The sequence below is a fragment of the Pinus tabuliformis genome, chromosome X (genome assembly GCF_031772625.1).
Source record: "Pinus tabuliformis cultivar Carrire ecotype Pingquan chromosome X, CPIR1, whole genome shotgun sequence".
In the NCBI taxonomy this organism is placed as follows: Eukaryota; Viridiplantae; Streptophyta; class Pinopsida; order Pinales; family Pinaceae; genus Pinus; species Pinus tabuliformis.
In genome coordinates this window covers 1,641,268,628-1,641,290,381 of record NC_142308.1, presented here as the reverse complement: position 1 = coordinate 1,641,290,381, position 21,754 = coordinate 1,641,268,628, and the positions used below count along the sequence as shown (strand labels likewise).

At 41.2% G+C, this 21,754-nt stretch overlaps 1 protein-coding gene across 5 annotated transcripts in view; it reads left to right on the top strand.

Moving 5' to 3' along the window:
• The window catches only part of PHYLLO (2-oxoglutarate decarboxylase/hydro-lyase/magnesium ion-binding protein), a 439,001-nt gene that overhangs the window by 223,741 nt on the left and 193,506 nt on the right, over nucleotides 1-21,754 (top strand). For all 5 annotated transcript variants that reach the window (XM_089447470.1, XM_089447471.1, XM_089447473.1 and 2 more), the window contains one exon: nucleotides 13,335-13,637. In XM_089447470.1, the coding sequence (XP_089303596.1) occupies nucleotides 13,335-13,637 (303 nt within the window). The remainder of the gene's footprint in view (nucleotides 1-13,334; nucleotides 13,638-21,754) is intronic.

The window sequence follows — 21,754 nt, the reverse complement described above, 5'->3', positions numbered from 1 at the left end:
CCAAGCATCTTCTTACAACCCATTATACCAGAATTGCAAACTGTCTAATCTGGACCATAGTATCTGGCAAATTCATCATTATAAAAGACAAGCACATACTTGTGATAGACGTCATATTTCTGTCCACAACTACATTTTGACCAATGCACAGGACCCTGAAATTTCGGCCCTGGTTAGGGCTTTCTGTGGCTTCTACAACAGCCCACTATACAGCCTTCAAACCTCTTTAATTTCTATGTTGATGGTCAAGGGTACTGCGGCCTTCTTCCTGCTCCTTGCTGGGCCTCTCGGCCCTCTCAAAACAGACTTTTGTCCCATTGTAAAACTCAAAATCACTCAACGGCCTGTGCATAGAGAATAACCCTTGCATTTATGCTCAGAACTCCTCTTTACAAGCTCAGCTAGCCTCCTTCCTTACTTGGCCAATCAGATCATAAACAAAAGACACAGAAATACTCCTCTTCGCACTTTGGCCAGAGCCTTAAGCCTGCAGATACCTCTTCATCACTACGACTTGACTCTTCATGACTGCAGCCTCATGTCCTTATGACTGCGGCTTCCTTTACTGCCTAAACATGTCCTCTACAGCTGCGTTGTATATCTTTCCGTTACAACGTATATCATTGATAGCGTATATAATCCTCTATGTACAGCGACACAAAGGCATCCATTGACTTCGATTAGGGCATGATTATTTCGATGATGATTGCTATAGATAGAGTTTGTCTTCACCTCAGCTCTGATACCATGTAAAGTTTTGTAGATGTTCTATGCTAAGAGCAATTTCACTTTTCTCACAGCAATCATACAAGTAGTTAAGCAAAATGCAGATAGAACATATAAGCAGATCTTACAGAAGACAAATCAGAAACAAGAAAAATGTGTGTGTTCGTTTCGGCGGTCAACAGGATGCTTCAACCAGCAAAGTCTCCTTTGGTCAGCCAGCCCAGATGTGTCACAAGATCCCTCCAACTAGTAGATGAGTCAACCCAAGTCAATTCTACAAAAAGTCAACGCTGTCCTGAAAAGTCAACGCATGGGCAGCAAGCTAAAAGTCAACGCAGCAGCAAAACGGTCAACCCTTTGACCTCGATTTTTGTGCCAGATAGTACGGCCTTCAAAAATCGAACTTTCCACCAATTTTCAGCTTGATTGGACCAAGCGTTGACCAAAGTCAACGCTGGTCAAACTTTCTGCGAAACCCTAGCAGCAGAAACCCTAGCAGCAAAAAATCCGTACGGTCTGTCCTCTTCGTCCTTCCCACGTGTGGCTGAAATTCGTCCTCCAGGTAGCGTACTCTCTAAGATGAGAGAGGAAGATGTGAGTTGAGTTGTGATAAAATTCTCTCCAACTTTTCCTGTATATATATCCATCAATGAGGGTGTGTGACACATCTGTTGGGCATGTGAGCCTACATTACAAAATTGGCTGACCTTGCACATATAATTTATTAAGAATAATAAATTCACAATATAAGTTCTGCTCATCGGATTAAGACTATTTTTATATGGATTTTACACCTCTCAGAAAGAGGAATCCAACAAAAATATTAGCCTCTTAATCTGAGCATCAGAACATGGAGTTTGGACCTAGTTGTCCAAATTTAACATCTTGGCATTGAAGTAACCCAACATCCAAAATCCATATTTCTTTCTCAAAAGAAATACATTGGAGATTTGTTAAACAGATTTGGCATGACAGAGTGCAATCCTCTTTCTACTCCAATGGAACAAAACTTAAAGCTCACATCTATTGAAGGAAAGGAATTTGAGGATGCAACAAAGTATAGACAGCTTATAGGAAGTCTCATCTACCTCACTACTACCAGACCAGACATTTCATTTGCTGGTGGAATCCTCTCCAGGTTTATGCAAAAGCCTTGTGAGGGACATTGGTCTGCTGCAAAAAGAGTTCTAAGGTACTTGAAGGGAACTCAAGACCTTGGAATCAAGTATACACAGGTGGATAACTTCAGCTTGATTGGATACTTTGATTCAGACTTCGATGGAGACAAAGAAACTGGAGTATCTACTTCAGGATATGCTATGAGTCTTGGATCAGGAGCTGTCTCTTGGAGATCACGCAAACAATCAGTTCCAGCAGATTCCACAACAGAAGCGGAATACGTGGCAGCAGCTGAAGCAACGAAAGAAATTGTGTGGCTTAAGAAAATTCTTGAAGATTTGCAGGTAAAACAAGTACAATCAACTCCACTCATGATTGACAACACCTCTGCAATAAAGTTGGCCAAGAACCCAAAGTTCCATGATCGTACTAAGCACATCAATACTAAATATCATTTGATCCGACATCATGTTGAGGCCAAAACAATCCATCTCCGACATTGTTTCACAAATGAGCAAATTGCAGACATCTTCACCAAAGCGCTTGGAAGAGAAAAGCTTGAAAGATTCATAACGATGCTTGGACTCACCAACATCCCTTCAGATTAAGGGGGGGAATTGTTGACACCTAATCCTCAGCGGTTGGGTGTACCCGGAATGTGAACAGTCATCAAGTAGATGAACTGATCAGTCACATTCCTGTATATAAACAATAGTTACCTAATGAAATATATCAATCAGTTTTTTCTGCCAAGTCTGGAGTTACCCTGGCCTGACAGTCACCTAGAGACATCTGTTTTCTGCTGCTATTTCTCCGCTCGGCTGATGTCTTTTCGTCCTCTTGTGATCTGCAATCGCGCTCTAATACCTTGTTGAAGTTTCTAAGTTTACCTAGTTTAGAAACCCTTCATGCACCTTTTCTGATTTATTCCTACCTACTTCTTATTTTTGTTTAACAAGTTTTTACAAAGTAGATACTGAAAAGAAACACCTGTGCATGCTCAACATATTACAAATCAACAATTGAAAGAAACAAGAACAAACACACCACATGACACCATTATTTTTGGACCAATGTCCCCAGAAAAACCAAATGCGGGAAAACCGGTGTAGCGATTTGAGGGTTTTCTTATTAAGCAATATCAGAGTACAATCTGGGTGCTGAAGCTAGCCTACCCAACAGAGAATTTCCTTAGCAGTAATACCTCTCCGTTTTAGACAAATCTACTGGCTGAAACCTTGGTTAATCCTTCCAGCAGCTACTCGACACCAATCTGCCCCTGAAACCCTAGCGTCTGCCCAATATGGATTGCGTCAGCCTCTCCTAGCCCAGTGCTGGCCCTGCGTTAGCCTCAGGAGGCCTTGCGTCAGTTCTCTGAGCTTTTGCATCAACTATGCTAGCCCTTCTGTTGCTCTGCGCAACACTTAGCTGCCTTTGCGTGGCCCTGCGTGAGCACTGGCTGCTCCTGTGTCTCTCTCCGTGGTTGCTCGGCTGTTGTATCGACACTATCTCTGCCTCTCTGTCTCTCTGTACTCAAAGCCCCTCAACTGCTCTCCTGATCACTGATTCTATCTCTCTTAGCAAACCCTGCTCTAGAGAATAGAATAACTGATCACTCTAGTGCATTCTCCAAGTGACCCTCAAGCCTCCTCTTATACTTTTCCTGCTGACATGTCAATGGTCGAGATTAAGTCCCTAATCAACGGCTAAGATTACATCTGGCTTGATCCATGTCTTCTGGACCATTCTAACACAGATTCATATTAATACACATTAATATTTTATTTTCCCTAAGTTTAGACTTAGGGACTCTATTAAAAATATTAATTATTTTAATATCTCCTGATTTGTTTAGAATTTGCCCAAACCCTTTCTGGGTCTTGGAGATCTCATGTGCCCCAACCTCTCCACCAAATTTCGTGGTTAGAGCACATTCGATGCTACCCCAAATCAACAATGTCTAGCTATCACAAGGTTCTACTAGAGTGCAACAGATATATGGAAGACCGCCTTCAAATCCAAGGAAGGCCTTTTTGGTTGGTTGATTATGCCGTTCGGGTTGACAAATGCCCCTGCTACTTTTACGAGGCTAATGGATGACATCTTGGGGCCCTTCACCAACTCATTCGTGGTTGTTTATCTGGATGACATCCTCATCTTCAACAAGAGTTGGGAAGAACACTTGCAACACATTTGACAGTTCCTTGAAACTCCGTGGCAACACGAATTGTGTGCCAACTTGGAGAAATACACCTTACATCATATATTATCGAGACGTGCATGTGGATCCGACTAAGATCCATGTCATTCAGGATTGGCTAACCCTGACCACTCTAAAAGAGCTTCACAACTTTTTGGGCCTTGCAAATTTTTATCAGAGGTTCGTGTTGGGATTCTCCCATATCACTTGGCCTTTGAGATCAATTACCAAGGGCGGAGCAAAAGCAGAGTTTACTTGGTCTGAGTCCCAACAGAAGGTGTTTGGTGAGTTGAAGCTGTTGATTTGGTGTAGCATCAAATGTGCTCTAGCCATGAAAATTGGTGGAAAGACTAAGGCACATGAGATCTCCAATACCCAGAAAGGGTTTGGGCAGATTATAAACAGTTTGGGAGATATTAAAATAATTAATATTTTTAATGGAGTCCCTAAGTCTAAACTTAGGGAAAATAAAATATTAATGTGAATTAATATAAAACTATGTTAAAAGGGTCCAAAAGTCATGGATCAAGCCAGGTCTAATCTTAGCCATTGATTAGGGACTTAATCTCGGCCGTTGAATTGTCAATGAGAAAAGTATAAGAGGAGGCTTGAGGGTCACTTGGAGAATACATCGAGTTGATCAATATTTCGACTTTCTGGGGCTGGGTTTGCTAAGGAAGTCGAGAGAGTGACCAGAGTTGCGGCTGAGGGCAGTGAATACAGAAGCAGAGAGGCAGAGATAGCACCAGGAGGATCAGCGCAGTAGTCGAGAGTGAGGGACGCAGAACCAGCCAGGGGTTCACGCAAAGCCAGCCAGGGCTCGCGCAGAGGTAGCCAGGAGCTGCGCAGTGCCTCAAAGGGCTAGCGTGGGTGACGCAAAGGGCTAGAGGGCTGACATAGTGCCTCCAGAGGCTGACGTAGGCCAACCCTGAGTGATGCTAGGCAAACGTTGGGCCAGAAAGGGTTGACGCTGTCCCTAGAGGCTGACGCTGGGCTTTCGTGGGGCAAATTGGAGTTGTGAAGTTGCCGGAGTGATTATCCGGGGTTTCAGCCGGAGCATCATTCTCCGACTGAGATGTGCTACTGCCGAGATTATTCTCTGTTGGGTGAGTCGGTTTTGGCACCCAGATTGTATTTAGAAACTGCATAATAATAAAACCCTCGAATAGCTGCACTAGTTTTCCCTCATTGGGTTTTCCCAGGGACATTTGGTCCAAAAACAACGATGTCACTTGTGTGCTTGTTTTGTATCCTTCAGTTGATGCTCTGTATTGTGTTGAGCATGTACTTGTATTTATTTCTAGTATTTACATGGTAAATAACTTGTTAATTAATAGAACAAGTAGGTAGGAATAAATTAGTAAAGTACATGAAGGGTTTCTAATAGTTAGACTTAGAAATTCCAACATGGTATCAGAGTGTGGTTGCAGATCACAGGAGAACTGAGGACATCAGCTGAGCAGAGCAGCAACAGCAGAAAACAACTGTCTCGAGTGATAGAAGTTGTTCCTAGCAGAGTAGCAGCAAGGAAGGGGTGACGCAGTGCCTGCGTCATCAAGATTGAGCCAGGAAGAGGCCAGCGCAGAGACTGAGGAGGGCAGAAAAGGCTCACGCAGAGCCATGCAAAGACCGGAGGGTTGACACAGTTGGCTAGGGGAGCATTTCAGCGAGTGCCTGATTGCGCAGAGCCTAGGAGCTCTAACCTTCAGTTTGCTGGGGTTTAGGAGGTTGTGGGTAAGTTGCAGAGTGGAGCTGGTGGGGTACTGTAGTCAGAACAATACCTAACAGGGCAAGGCCAATAAGGAGGGAGTTGCTACCGAGGATTTCTTGCTGAGAAATCTGATTCAGTGGTGCAGCTGCACTAATGATCGGAGTGGGGGCATCTCGACATTGGTAGAAGGGTTTCTAGGAGGGAAATCGAGGCTCAGAGGGAGTCACACCAAGAACTTCCAGGAGGGAAGTAGAGGAGCAACAAGATGGTAGTGAACGGGGAAAGAGACCAGGACAGACTGGGCGGAGTGTCAAACTTCGTAGTTTGGAAGGCTAGAATCTTATTAGTTCTAGACAGGAATCGTGTCGAGCTCTTCGCCTTGAGGATGATAGGAATCCCAGTTGACCCAGTTGATAATGACAAGTACGAGGAGGCAATGACGAGGGCCAAGGGCGTCATTTTTGACGGGGTCAAGGACCATGTGGTACCACATATTGCCGAAAAGGACACGGTAAATGAGATGTGGGAGGCCCTAAAGAAATTGTACTAGCATACTTCTGTGCAGAGAAGGATGTTACTAGAAAATCAGTTGCGGTCACTGTCATACCAGATGTAGAAGGGAGAATAGATTGACCCCTTCCTCGATCGATTGAAGGAGATCCGGGATCAGCTGACTTCCATAGGAGCCACGTCGGATCAAGAATTGATGGTGAGAACAGCCTTGAACGCAGTCCCAAAAGACTGGGAGCTGCTTGTCCAGAGCATACTGGGTAGGGCAACTGTTCCAGATTGGGAGGAAATGTGGGTGGCTCTTCGCCAAGAAGAGATCAGAAGGTTGAGCAAGGCGGGAAGCAGCGATAAGGGGATCAGAATCAAGAAGCAGGAGGTGGATTCTGCCCTAGCATCTGAGGGAAAGCAGGAGAAACGGAAGAAGAAGGAGCTATCCAAGGTCAAATGCTTCTACTCTAGGGAGCTGAGTCATTATGCGACCTAGTGTCCAAGGAAGAAGAGCAAGGGAGAGGCCTTCAAGACCAAGGCTGCGCCAGCAAGGGTAGAGAAGGAAGTGGAGATAGATGATGATTGTGCCATGAGTGCACACACACCACTTGAGCGGAAGTGGGGAGACATCAAGCTGTAGTCAGACGGACTATAGGCAATGAGGGGCAGGATCCTTGAGGTACCTAGCCTCTTGGATTAGACCTTGCTATGGGAGCCCCGAAGAGGAGTAGCAGTACTGGCGGATGTCAGTAGAGACGAATGCGGATGGAGCGACAGAGGGAGCTACAGTGCAGGATTCCCAGGACAACGTGAGGTAGCAGTGCGAGAAGCACGGGAGTGTTGCACCAGTGCAAGATGGCACGAAGAGGTGTGCAATGGTGGGAGATGCATGGAATAGTTGCAGCAACACAGAGGTCAGAGAGGGAGCACTTGTCATTTACAAAGGAAGCTTCAGCATCATGCATGTCTCTAGCCTGACAGAGATGTCAGAGTTGGGAGATCAATTACTTACTTCTTAGTAACTGGGTTGCAGTGCAACAGTTAGCAGTGTCAGTGCTATGGGTAGCACGATACAACAAGATGAGAGGGAGTTGTAGTACGGATGCAGCAGTGGCAGTGGTAGGGCCATGGGTAGCAGTACAGGATGCAGTAGTGCAGATGATGGGCAGCAAGCCTAGCATCAGTACAGGGACCAATGCCGGATGATCAGGGTGATACTCAGTGAGGAGTATTACTAGAGCACAGTCCTCGCTAAGAGGGAGTGTTGATTTGGGGTAGCATCAGATGTGCTCTAGCCACGAAAATTGGTGGAGAGGCTAAGGCACATGAGATCTCCAATACTCCAATACCTAGAAAGGGTTTGGGTAGATTCTAAACAGTTTGGGAGATATTAAAATAATTAATATTTTTAATGGAGTCCCTAAGTCTAAACTTAGGGAAAATAAAATATTAATGTGAATTAATATAAAATTGTGTTAGAATGGTCGAAAAGTCATGGATCAAGCCAGATCTAATCGTAGCCGTTGATCAGGGACTTAATCTCGGCCGTTGAATTGTCAACGAGAAAAGTGTAAGAGGAGGCTTGAGGGTCACTTGGAGAACACACAGAGTTGATCAAGATTTCGACTTTCTAGGGCTGGGTTTGCTGAGGAAGTCGAGAGATTGATCAGAGTTGCAGCTGAGGGGCAGTGAATATAGAAGTAGAGAGGCAGGCATAACACTAGGAGGATTAGCGCAGTAGCCGAAAGTGAGGGATGCAGAACCAGCCAGGGCTCACGCAGAGGCAGCTAGGAGCTGCGCAGTGCCTCAGAGGGCCAGCGTGGGTGACGCAGAGGACTAGAGGGTTGACGCAGTGCCTCCAGAGGCTGACCCAGGCCAAGCCAGAGTGACACTGGGCCAGAAAGGGCTGACGTTGTCCCTAGAGGCTGACGCTGGGGTTTCGTGGGGCAGATTGGAGCTGTGAAGCTGCTGGAGTGATTATCCGAGGTTTCAGCCGGAACATCTGTCTCCGACTGAGAGGTACTACTACCGAGATTATTCTCTGTTGGGTGAGCCGGTTTTGGCACCCAGATTGTATTCAGAAACTGCATAATAATAAAACCCTCAGATAATTGCACCGATTTTCCCGCATTGGGTTTTTCCGGGGACATTGGTCCAAAAACAACGGTGTCACTTGTGCTTGTTTTGTTTCCTTCAGTTGATGATCTGTAATATGTTGAGCATGTACTTGTATTTATTTCCAGTATTTACATGGTAAATAACTTGTTAATTAAGAGAACAAGTAGGTAGGAATAAATTCGTAAAGTTCATGAAGGGTTTCTAATAGTTAGACTTAGAAATTCCAATAGAAGCATTGCCTCTGCTCTGCACCAGTACTCACATTGCCGGACCTGCAACAACCATTTGAAATTGAGACAGACGCCTCCGACTATGCTATTAGTGCAGTCCTCACCCATCACGGGCATTCAGTGGCCTCTCATAGTGAGACACTTTCCGATACAAGTCGAAAGTACCCCACCTATGATAAAGAGATGGATTCCATCGTGCAGGCTTGCTGGTAATGGAAGTATTACATTCTGGGGAAGGAGACGGTCATTCACACCGATCACTGACGTCTTCAGTTTATACAGAGACGAGAAGTTGCAGAACGATCGCCATCAGAAGTGGTTTACATATCTGCAACAATTCCAATTGAACATTAAATACAAAAAGGGTAGCACCAATCATGTTGCAGACTGCCTCAACCGACCCCCAGTTGCAGCACTGACTACTATTTTCAACTCTTGTGGCCATGAGATCTCTAGATGGCCGCAACTGTATTAAAATGATCTAGAGTTCAACTCCACATACAAGATGCTTGTGGATGGAAAGCAAGTTACTGATTTCCACCTCCAGGACGCATTATTATGATACCTAGGCCACCTTTGTGTTCCTTTAAGCGAGCGTGCCAAGCTGATTTGGGAGGCGCACTACAGTGGGGTAGTAGGGCACTTTGTTGTGGAGAAAACTGTGGTTGTACTACAAAATTACTTTTATCGGCCAAAACTCCGACAGGATGTTGGGAAATATATCAAATCCTGCATTGCTTCTGCCATTGCCAAGCCAACTATCAAGAAGCAAGGCCTGTACACTTCTTTGCCTACTCCCACCCAACCTTGGGAATCCTTCTCCATGGACTTTTTGTCTGGCCTCCCTTCTACCAAGCATGGTAATGACTGTGTATTTGTGGTTGTGGACCGATTTTCTAAGATTGCTATATTGGTGGTCTGCAAGAAGAGTATCACAACAAATGACACTGCCAAACTCTTCTTTGGACGAGTATGGGTACATTTTGGGACCCTGCAGATCATTATATCAGAATGGGATAACAGGTTCCTAAGCACATTTTGGTCAAGCCTTTGGACACTATTGGACACCAAGCTCACCAAGTCGATAGCATTCCATCCCCAGACTGATGGCCAAACAGAGGTTGTCAACAGGATGATAGTGCACATACTTTATATGTACAACTCCAAGCATCCATGAACCTGGGATGATAATCTTCCCAATGTGCAACATAGCTATAATAGGGCTCTCCATAGCTCTACTGGTCGTAATTCCTTTCAAGTGGGTCTAGGATTTTAACCATTGTGTCCGATTGATGTTGCCATGCCTCATGCGACTACGTAGAAAAAATCCACACATGTACTATGCGAGGCTGATAAAGCAACCAGATTTATTGAATGCATCCAGCACATCTGCTAACAGGTTCATGACATCTTGGAGAAGTCCAATGCCAAGTACAAGCAGTGACATGATCAACATCGGTGCCACACAAGTTTAAGGTGGGCGAAAAAGTTTGGTTGCATTTGCAGAAAGAACACCTTACCAGAGCCCATCGGAAACTCAGACCACTTTGATATGGGCCTTACACCATTACCAAGGTTTTGGGAGACAATGCTTTTGAACTCAGCATTTCCCCATTCCTTGGCCTGCACCCAGTGTTCAATATGGATTACCTTTGGCCATACTTTCCACCATTACTGGACACATCAGACATTGCAGAACTATTCACACCAGCAGAGCTAAACCCAGACTGCATGGAATAGGCCACAATTGATCGGATTATGGACACGCAGATCAAGAACACTTGCCAACAGAAGATCCAACTGTATTGGGTTGTCAAAGTTGGCCAAGTCCTGCACCAAGGCAAGTAGCTCACCAGGGACTAAGTTAAGCAGAAGTTTCCCCATTTCATGAAGGCACTCAACGCGATGGGGTCTATTGCTTCCTAAGGGGGGAGGACCGATCTAGGTGGATATTGGTGACTACCTGCCTATTCCACTTGGACCCCCATGGTTGTACCATTATTTCTTTCAATTTTCATAATTGTAGCACAATTTACTATTTTTGGCATTTTTTTGGGTCTTGAACTTTCGGACCTCTTTTGAGGCCCTAAATGATGTTTTTTGGAAAACGGGAAAACGTGAGTCACTTACTACCGTTTAAAGTCGAAAGCAATAGTCCTCGGATAGATCGTTCTAACGAGGTATCATGCACACCAAACAGAGATCGTATGCCAAAGTTACGACCCCGGGAAGTTGATGTACCAATTTACCCCAACGGGGTCCATAATTTTGGCGGTTCATCTTCTAGGGTTAGGGGTTTACGCCTTCGAGCCTCATTGTAAAAAAGTTCAGAGGCATGTAGCTACCACATCTCTTCTCAGAGATAAACTACCATCGCTTGAGCTAGTTTATTGAGAGATAAACTACCATCGCTTGAGCTAGTTTATTTCCATTTTGTATGTAAACATATTTCAGTTCTTTGATATTAATGAAATGAAGTTTTATTTCTGCTGCATCTCTGTGTTTATGTTTTTATTTGTATTCTATTGCATTCCTGCATAAGTCCGAATCAATTAGCTTCTGAAGTAACTTTGCTTGGAGAATTTCAGCCCAACAAATTGCCAACAAATTCACCCTACGCCTTCCCTTCGAGCTGCCTCTGTGTCTTAGGAAATTCTGCCCTTGAAAATTGGCCTCTCCAATCAAATTGACCTAACTCTCACTTCAGCAACTCGGCCCTACAATCTCTAGCAATTTGACGTTCTAGATACGCCCTCAAATCCTCCTACACTCTTCCTCCTCTGCACTTCAGTCTACTGGGCCACTCGCACTAGAGAAAATCACTTTTTCTTCTTGTGTCTCCACATTTGTGTCTTCACCTCTCCCTTTGGCTTCTTTTTATAATCTCCTTTAAGCCCAAATCCCTAGCCCTAATCTCCCTTCTAGAAGATCGACGGTTTAGATCATTTCTAAGTCACTTAAATAATTAAATTGTTTATCCTTAGAAAATGATTTAATAGTCCACAATAATTAATTGGCTTTAATTATTGTATTTTCGTAAGTTAGGCTTAGGAGCGAAGACATAAATCACTTACTTCACCAAGCAAGCACCTAAAGAGGCAATTAATCATCTTCCACATGCTAAGACACCAAGCCTATGCAGAAGATCTGTGTTGAATTTTGTAGCTATGATTGTCATAATTAACTTTTTTGATCTAGATGTACATATAGTCTTATAATAACAAATATAAAGCATGTTCTTCATGCTAGTGTCAAAAAGAAAATTCCTAAGACATGTTCTTCATGACCTTGTTAAAAGAGAAAATTTGAATTTCTGAAAAATGAATTTTTGGCTCCAAAATAGCCTGGTCAGCCCTCCTCCTAGTCAAGTCGGCCCTAGTTATGTGGCACCCATTCGGCCAGCAAGAAAAGTGTTAATAAGGCACTCGACCTTCTCCAAATGGACACCAATTCGAATCTGTTCTGTTCAAGCAAATTCAGACCTCCTGAGGCAAGAGAAAGGGATGTGTCTGAGGCATTGTTTTGATGAGGAAAAGGGCTAATCTTTGATGAAGAATCTCGATCTGTCTGAGGCAAGCGAAGAGCCTAATCTGATGCTAAATAAGAAGTCAAATCTGAGGCTAAAATTGAGACGGATCTGAGGCTGATGAGAAACTTATCTGAAGCACAATTTCTGTTGAAAAGGAAGGATGCATCTCTGGTAAAGAAGGACGAGTTGCAGGACCAAATCTCGGAAGTATAACCAAGTTGCAGGACCAAAATCTTGGGTGCAGATGGACGAGTTGCAGGACTGAACCTCAGAAGTATAACCAGGCTGCAGGACCCAATTCTTGAGATGGTACAGGACCGAACCTTTGAGGAAGGACAGTAGATCAGATCAAGATTGTTGGGCAGACTTATGACTTGATTAGGAGGCAGTGGACCAGGTTTAACCAGACATTCTTAATGATTAGATGATCTAGGTGTGTCTCTTGTTGAACTGAAAAATTTCTCTAAGGAAAAGGTTGCTGGGTTTTTCCCCCATGTGATTTTTCCCAGGGTAAACTCTTGTGTTCTTTGTTTGGCTGTCTCTTCATGATCCTACTGTCATAAATGTTATATTGTTGATGTCTTCTGTGTAATTGCTTAATGATGGAATAATGGATAAGAATGTGAAAAATAACTAAATCATTAGAAGTAATTATCAGTATAGAAGACCCTATGAAAAATCAACATTCCAAAGTTACTATAAGCTTCAACAACGTGTACCAACTATGCTTCTCCCGCTGTCTACAGTCTGAACAATTGTTAGTTAAGAAGATTGGCATTAATAGACAGATATTGTTTTTTACATGAGGAGTGAATACAGTAATATCTACCCACAGTAACATGGACAAATTGGTGCTATTGCAAATTTTAATAGTGTGATTCTTTTAAAACTTTGATCATACATTTTTATACTTAGGTTTAATTTTCTTCTTTGATTTACTGTGGGCTTGTGCTGGCACTGAGTTTGGCTTCTATAGGAATTTTGAATTATTAGGCACCAATATTGGAAGCGATTTATTTGTCTATTTTCTCTGGAAGCTTTTATTATCTTATGGAAGGACGGAATAACTGTTTGTAGATAACATGGCAATCTATAAACTATTGGAAAACTAGACAAAAATTTATTGCAGTTTAGCTTTATCTTAATTTTAATTAAGGAATATTAGAGTTTTTACTAATACTTTTGTATTCATTGAATCTGCAGGTTGAGTGGGAAATTTCATTTCAACTCAATGCTGATCCGTTGTTAACTGAACCATATGTATCCCGAGCAGTTTCTCAATCACTATTCCCTGAATCAGTGTGGTTTCTAGGCAACAGTATGGCTATTCGTGATGCAGACATGTATGGATTAAGCTGGTCGAAACTTCCAGTAGGTTTGACAATTGATGGTTTGGACACAGCACTACCTTTCTCAGGTTTAAGAGTAGTCGGTAACCGTGGAGCAAGTGGAATTGATGGAGTGTTGAGTACAGCAATTGGCTATGCTACAGGCAGCAATCAACGAGTATGGTTGCTAGTATTTGCATATATTGTATATTAAAATAAATGAAAAACATTGGTACGATTATGTATCACCCCACATAGCACATGAAAGAAAGAAAGATATGCTCAAATAAGCGAATAATAAATATAAGAATAATTCTCCATGGTACATTATAGAAAAGATATGCCACTGAATATATATGACAATATTGGAAAGGGCTGTGAATTTTTTTGTCACACTCCAAGTATCAAATAATAATAATAATAATATATTAGGGGGTAATATATTATCATTATTATTATCAATAATAACATCTAAGTCAGTATTATACATTAACACTGCAACTTTAAAAATACCTTAATGGTAAGGAGGGACATTATGATAATCACCATATTACCTCCCAAACCTGCAGTCAAAGTGATAAGGCCCTGAAACACAAGTGAAACCCTAAGGGAACTCTAGAAGTTCTTCCATCGTCACCACAGCAAACCCTCCTTTGTCTTTAGGTCAACTTTACTTTGGCACAAGGGGAATCCCTATGTAAAATGTAAGATAAACTTTTGATTAAAGATGAGATGGTGGACCAAGAGAAGTGCCTATTCTGTTCAGCAATGGAGTCAAGAACTATAAACAAAGAGGGTTTGAATATTATGGAGAATATGTAGTTAAGCCATATGCTGATGTGCCACAGTTAGTCAAGAACAGATTCCCCAATAATACACCACAATATGCCACATCCAATCTATAATTACAGCAGAAAAATTGTCTAAAATTCAAAGTTACTGCAAGGATTAGGAAGGGTTACAAATTCACACTGCAATCTCTTCTCATTGAAGTATAACTACCTTTCTACAAAAGTTATTCCAGCTCCAAAATCAACGTTGCATGAAGTGGAGGTTAATGGGTGCGTTTTTGAGAAGCGAAGTGTCAGAAGCGTCATTTTCCAAAAGTCTTCAGAAACGAAAGGTCTTGGAAGCATATATATATATATATGTATATATAGATATTATTTTAATATTTGATCATTTATATATATATAGTTATGAATATTTAATTCATAACATACACATTATGTGTATGTTATGAATTAAATATTCATAACTATATATATATATATATATATATAAATGATAAAATATTAAAATAATATAAATAATTATTAATTAATAATTAGTAAATAAGTTAAAATTAAGCCAAGTTACTCACTTAATTTTGAAGAGGCATTAGTTCAAAAGGATGTGTCTTTAGGCTCGTGGCTAGTCTCCTATAAAGGAGAACTGCCCTAGCCTTGTAAAATCATCATCAAATATTGAATAATAAAATATATTGTTTTACATACAAATGTGTAATTCGTTTGTGAATATAAGTGAACAGAAAAATTCTTGTTCCAGTGGTATCAGAGCCATCCCATCCCCTCGCCTGTGTTGGTTTCACCCCTCCATTTCACACTCCACTCATATTCTAAACTGTGCCTCTCGATCCCTGCCCACAATTGTTGTATTCCCGCCACTGCTCCACTCTACGTGTCCCCGTGCCAACAACCTGCTGGGCCTCATCCGTCCAGTCGACTGTTCTTCCTTGCTGCATGCATACCCGTCTCTGCTTTTGTCGTCATGCTCCTTGCATCCAACCATCCACGCTCATTCCCTGATCGACACCCCCCAACCCTCATCGTCCTGTCCTTTGTCGCGTTCCGCTGTGACCACCGGCTGCATCATGCTCCACTCCCGCTATGCCCACCGACACCTACCGACAACTCTGGTTCGCTGTCCCCACGCAGCCTCGTCCGCGATGTTCATAAACAATCAAACCTTTCCCAACACTGCCGTTGTTCGTCCACGTTGCCGTCCGACACCGACTCCCCGTTGACCATCTCTGCGTAAATCTCTGCGGGCCGAGTGTCACGTTCCTTTTTTTTAAACTTGATCACGATTTGTTGGTGGGTAATATACATACGATTGGTCAAGCGTGAAACGTAACATTGTATAACATTGATTAATTACAAAGGTACGATTATATAGTTTCACAACTATATATATATATATATATATATATAAAATAATAAAGAAATTATTAAAATTTTTTTTTGGGTCTACTAGGAAAAAGAAGAACAAAATGGGGAGTAGCAGTGATGATGCAAATTCAAAAAAATTCCAAGAAGAACTCGATAAGATGCACAAGCGCCTTGACAATGTCGAGAAGATAGTTAGTAATCAAGACCAAATGACAGATGATATCAAAGAATTGAAGAGCATGATGAGCCAGTTTATGGGAAGAGCCAATCCACCTTTTAATCCCTCAGCCATGCAAAGTCCAAAGACTCCGGAAGGCGAAATTTTTCCAAGTCATGAATTTCCGTTGATGCACGAAAAGCCACGAGTATCGCATATACAGTTTGAAGGAAGTCAGTACCATACAAAGTTTCCCGACAGAGACTACCTTAAAATTAAAAGAGAATTACCTAAGTACGATGGTAAGGACCATAAAGGCGCCATTGTATGGGTAAATAAAATGGACGCCATTTTCGGAGCAAACCTGCCAATAGGTGAACAAGAGAAGGTCATGACCGCATCCAACAACCTAGAAGCGGAAGCATATGATTGGTTCCTATGGTGGTCCAACAAATGTGTAGCTCGCTCGTTCAATTGGGAAAATTTTAAAAACACCCTACTAAAAAGGTTTCATGATGAAGAAGAAGACGATGTTTACAAAAAATTCATTCACCTCAAACAGAAAGGATCGGTAAGTGAATACACCCACGAGTGGGAAGTATTAGCTATAAGGCAAAGGGGATTCTCAGATGAAGAGTTGCTAAAAATGTATCAATGTGGCCTTAAGGATTATATTCGAGAAGAATTAAAACTATATAAACCCCAAACCATTGAAGAAGCTAGACATGCAACAATAATTATTGATTGAAAATATAAACTCCATAAAGCACTATATGCTAGTAATTAAAAATCAAACAACTACTCAAAAGGGAAGTCAAGTAAATCATCTTCAGAAAACACTGGTAAGTACGTTCCACTACGAATGCGCAATGGAGGAAAACAACAGTCAAGTGTTGAAAGAGAAAGCGATGGCAAGTGTTGGACATGCAGAGACAAATATTTCCCAGGGCACAAATGCACTACGCAAAAAATTTACAACTTCGAAGCAAAACAAGGAGAAGAATCTTCAGAATATAGCTCTGACGAAGAAAACAATGAAGAAAACGAGACCCCTAATCCAGATATGCCACGAATTTCTCTAGCATCCATCACAAGGATAGCTCAACCACAAACACTGAGGCTTAAAGGACATATCAAGAAACAAAATGTTATCTTTTTAATAGATTCAAGAAGTACAATGTCGCAAAAACACTGAGCATTTTTGCCTACCCCATAGCTGATTTAAAAGTTATCGTGGCAGATGGAAAACAAATAGATGAAGTAGGAAAGTTCCATAAAGTTAAAATGCAATTGAATGAATACGAAATGGAGTCCAGTTTTTATATGGTCCCTTTAGGAGGAGTAGATGCCGTCTTAGGAGTACAATGGTTGCAAACACTAGGGATGTATTCGGCAAATCACCAAAATAGTTCATTAAGATCAAAATGGATGGAAGGAAGTATAAGTTGTTCAGGTTCCAAGTCCCACCTTCCCAAGTCATTTCTTCTCAGCAAATGACAAATCTTATTTGCAAGAGAGCCCCAATATTCATTGCACAATGTCAGTAGTTAGAATTATTATTGATGGAAGGGGTTCACCAACAGTTTGAAGTTTCATCCCTAATCCAGAAATATGAAAAGGTTTTCCAAGATCTACCAATGAAATTGCCCCCTGAAAGGAAAATTGAACATATCATTGAAGTCAAACCAGATTCAACACCAGTAAATGTAAAGCCATATCGCTACCCCCATCATCATAAAACAAAAATAGAATGATTAATACAAGATCTGTTAAAGCATGGAGTCATTACGAAAAGTAGAAGTCCATACGCTGCACCAGTAGTATTAGTCAGGAAGAAAGATGGATTTTTCCTGTTGTGTATAGATTACAAAGGATTAAATAAAATTACTATTAGACATAAATTTCCGATTCCATTCATTGATGAGACTTTGGATGAACTCCATGGCGCAAAATATTTTTCAAAATTAGATTTGAGATTAGGTTACTATCGAATTCGAGTGAGATTAGAACACGTCAAAAACACTGCATTCAGAACTCATGAGGGCACTATGAGTTTAATGTTATGCCATTTGGGTTAACAAATGTGCCAGCCACCTTCCAGGTAACCATGAATGAACTCTTCCACCCATACTTGGCGAAAATTTTTATTAGTCTTCTTCGACGATATTCTCATTTATAGTAAGACGTGGAAGGAGCACCTCAAGCATCTAGAGGAAGTACTTTCCGTATTAGAGAAGAATCAATTTTACGCCAAGTTATCAAAATGTACCTTTGGGCAAAGGGAAGTTGAATACCTGGGACACGTTATATCTAGGGAAGGAGTCAAAGTGGACCCCAACAAAATCAAAGCAATTAAAGAATGGCCCAAACCCAAGAACATATCAAAACTAAGAGGATTTCTAGGTTTAACTGGGTATTACAGAAGGTTCATAAAAAACTATGCACATTTGACGGCGCCCCTGACCAACTTGTTAAAAAAGAACGCTTTTCAATGGAATAACCAGGCAGACGAATGCTTCGAGAATCTAAAAGAAGTGATGTCAACCACACCGGTACTGGCAACTCTAGACTTCTCCAAACCATTCATAGTCGAATGTGATGCTTCAGGGTTTGGAATTGGAGCAGTATTAATGCAAGACAACCATCCAATAGCCTTCGAGAGAAGAAAGCTTAACACACGGGAAAGCTTGAAATCAACTTACCAAAAGGAGATTGTTGCCATCATGCATGCTTTAACTAAATGGCGATAGTACTTGCTCGGAAGTAAGTTTTCAATCTGAACTGATCAGAATAGTCTTCAATTCCTACTTCAACAAAAAACATTGTCAACAAAACAACAAAAGTGGATGGAGAAACTTTCAACATTCGACCTAGAAATACTGCACAAAAAGGGAAAAGAAAATGTCGTAGCTGATGCACTCTCACGTAAGGGTGATGAAAATACAACATGCGCCGCCTTGGGAGTTGTCCCTGATTGGTTAGACGAAATATGAACTAAGTATGCCAAGGATTTGAACTGCGGTTCTATGATTGCAAATATCAGTCAACATGCCAATTTTGAATGGAAAAATAACATATTATGGTACAAAGGTAGGATTTACATAAGCCCATCATCCAAATTTAGAATGGAAATCCTAAAGGAATCTCGTAGTTCTCTTGTAGCTGGTCATGTCGGATTCTTCAAAACTTACTAGAACATTCGACAATCATTCTATTGCAAGGGTATGAGTAAGGAAATCCAAAAATACGTCACAGAATGTGGTGTTTGTTAGAGAAGTAAGAGTGAAAATATCTCAATGCCTGGTTTACTACACCCATTACATATTCCAAATAAAAAATGGGAGGAAATTTCGATGGATTTCATTGAAGGACTACCTATGTCTGATGATAAGGACAAGATATTTGTCGTAGTCGACAAATTCACCTAATATGCCTACTTCATGGAAATTAAAAAAACTGAGACAACTAAGCAAATTGCGGATGTGTTTTGTAAAAACATTTACAAACTACATGTTTTTCCCAAGGTTATTGTCAGTGATAGAGACGCAAAATTTAAAAGCAATTTTTGGAAAGATTTCTGCCACCAAGCAGGAATATCTCTCAACATGAGTTCGACTTATCACCCCTAGACAGATGGTCAAACTGAAGTTGTAAATAAATGTTTGGAAACATATCTCCGTTGTTTCGTCACCGAAAAACGAAACAAATGGTCTCAGTGGCCACACCTGGCAGGATGGTGGTACAATACCACCTGTCATACTTTAGTTAAAATGACTCCTTTCCAAGCCCTTATGGCTATGAACCACCCAGGTGGAAGGATTTTGTGCTACATGATTCTAAGGTACAAGCAATAAAGAACCACTTTGAAGAAAACCAAAGAATTATTATCTTGTTAAAAGAAAATCTAATAGTGGCACGTAATAGAATGAAGCAACAACTCTACCAACACCACACCGAAGGAGAGTTCGAAGAAGGAGATTGGGCCTTTGTTAGACTTCAACCCTATAAGCAGTTATCATTAAAACAAGAAGGGAAAAATATGTTATCTCCTAAATATTATGGACCATGTTGAAGTTTCTAAGTTTACTTAGTTTAGAAACCCTTCATGCACTTTTTTTTGATTTATTTCTACCTACTTGTTATTTTTCATTAAAAAGTTATTTACAAAGTAACCACTGAAAATAAACACCAGTGCATGCTCAACATATTACAGATCAGCAACTAAAAGAAACAAGAACAAACACACGACATGACACCATTATTTTTGGACCAATGTCCCGGAAAAACCCAATGTGGGAAAACCAGTGCAGCTTTCTAAGGGTTTTCTTATTAAGCAATATCATAGTACAATTTGGGTGCTGAAACTGGCCTACCCAACAGAGAATTTCCTTAGCAGTAATACCTTTCTGTTTCAGACAAATCTACTGGTTGAAACCTCGGATAATCCTTCCGGCAGTTACTTAGCACTAATCTGCTCCTGAAACCCCAACATCTGCCTAATCTGGACTGCGTCAGCCTCTCCTAGCCCAGCGCTGGCCCTACGTCAGTCTATCTTGGCCTGCGTCAGCCCCAGGAGGTCCTGCGTCAGCTCTCTGAGCCTCTGTGTCAGCTACGCGGGCCCCTCTGGTGCTCTTCGCAGCACTTAGCTGCCTCTGCATGGCCCTACGTGAGCACCGGCTGCTCCTGCGTCTCTCTCTTTGGCTGCTTTGTTGCTGTCCCGACACTATCTCTGCCTCTCTATCTCTTTGTACTCAATGCCCCTCAATTGCTCTCCCGATCACTGATTCTATCTCTCTTAGCAAACCCCGCTCTAGAGAATAGAATGACTGATCACTCTGATGTACTCTCCAAGTGACCTTCAAGCCTCCTCTTATACTTTTCCTATTGACATCTCAACGGCCGAGATTAAGTCCCTAATCAACGACTAAGATTAGATCTGGCTTGATCCATGTCTTTTGGACCACTCTAACACAGATTCATATTAATACAAATTAATATTTTATTTTCCCTAAGTTTAGACTTAGGGACTCCATGAAAAATATTAATTATTTTAATATCTCCTGATCTGTTTAGAATCTGCCCAAACCCTATCTGGGTATTGGAGATCTCATGTGCCCCTGCCTCTCCACCAAATTTCATGGCTAGACCACATCCGATGCTACCCCAAATCAATAGACCATACCAAAAAAATAAATAAGTAGTGTGGCTTATGGACTGAAGCTACTAGACAATTGTTGAATCCACAACACATTCCATGTATCAAGTCTCAAAAAAGTACTGGGGCAAAATCAAACAGCTCAAACAGAGATATCTGAGACTGATGAAGAAGGAAGGATCATCTTAGAACCTGAAGGCATACTCGCTACCAAAGAGAAGGTACTACAATCCAAGACTATTAAGGAGTACCTTATCAAATGGAAAAAACTACTAGAGGAAGACTCATCATGGGAGACAAAACATTTTCTTCAGCAACACCCAACATTGCCTATGCTTTGAGGACAAAGCATTTTTAAGGGAGAGGCAATGTTATGAATTATATATATATATATATATATATATATATATGATAAAATATTAAAATAATAATAAATAAATATTAATTAATAATTAGTAAATAAATTAAAATTAAGCTAAGTTACTCAATTAGTTTTGAAGAGGCATTAGTTCAAAAGGACATGTCTTTAGGCTCGTGGCCAGTCAACTCCTATAAAGGAGAACCGCTCTAGCCTTGTAAATCATCATCAAATATTGAATAATAAAATATATTGTTTTACATACAAACGTGTAATTTGTTTGTGAAAAAAAATATTGTTCCACTGTAGCTATGGTCGGTCTTCATAATTATCATTGTACTTGAGAAGAACAAAATTATTATTTTTTCTAGCATGTTCTTCATTTGGTCAAAATGTATTTTTTGAAAAGAAGGAAAAATGTTATTTTATTTATATTTTCAAGTGGCTCCACAAG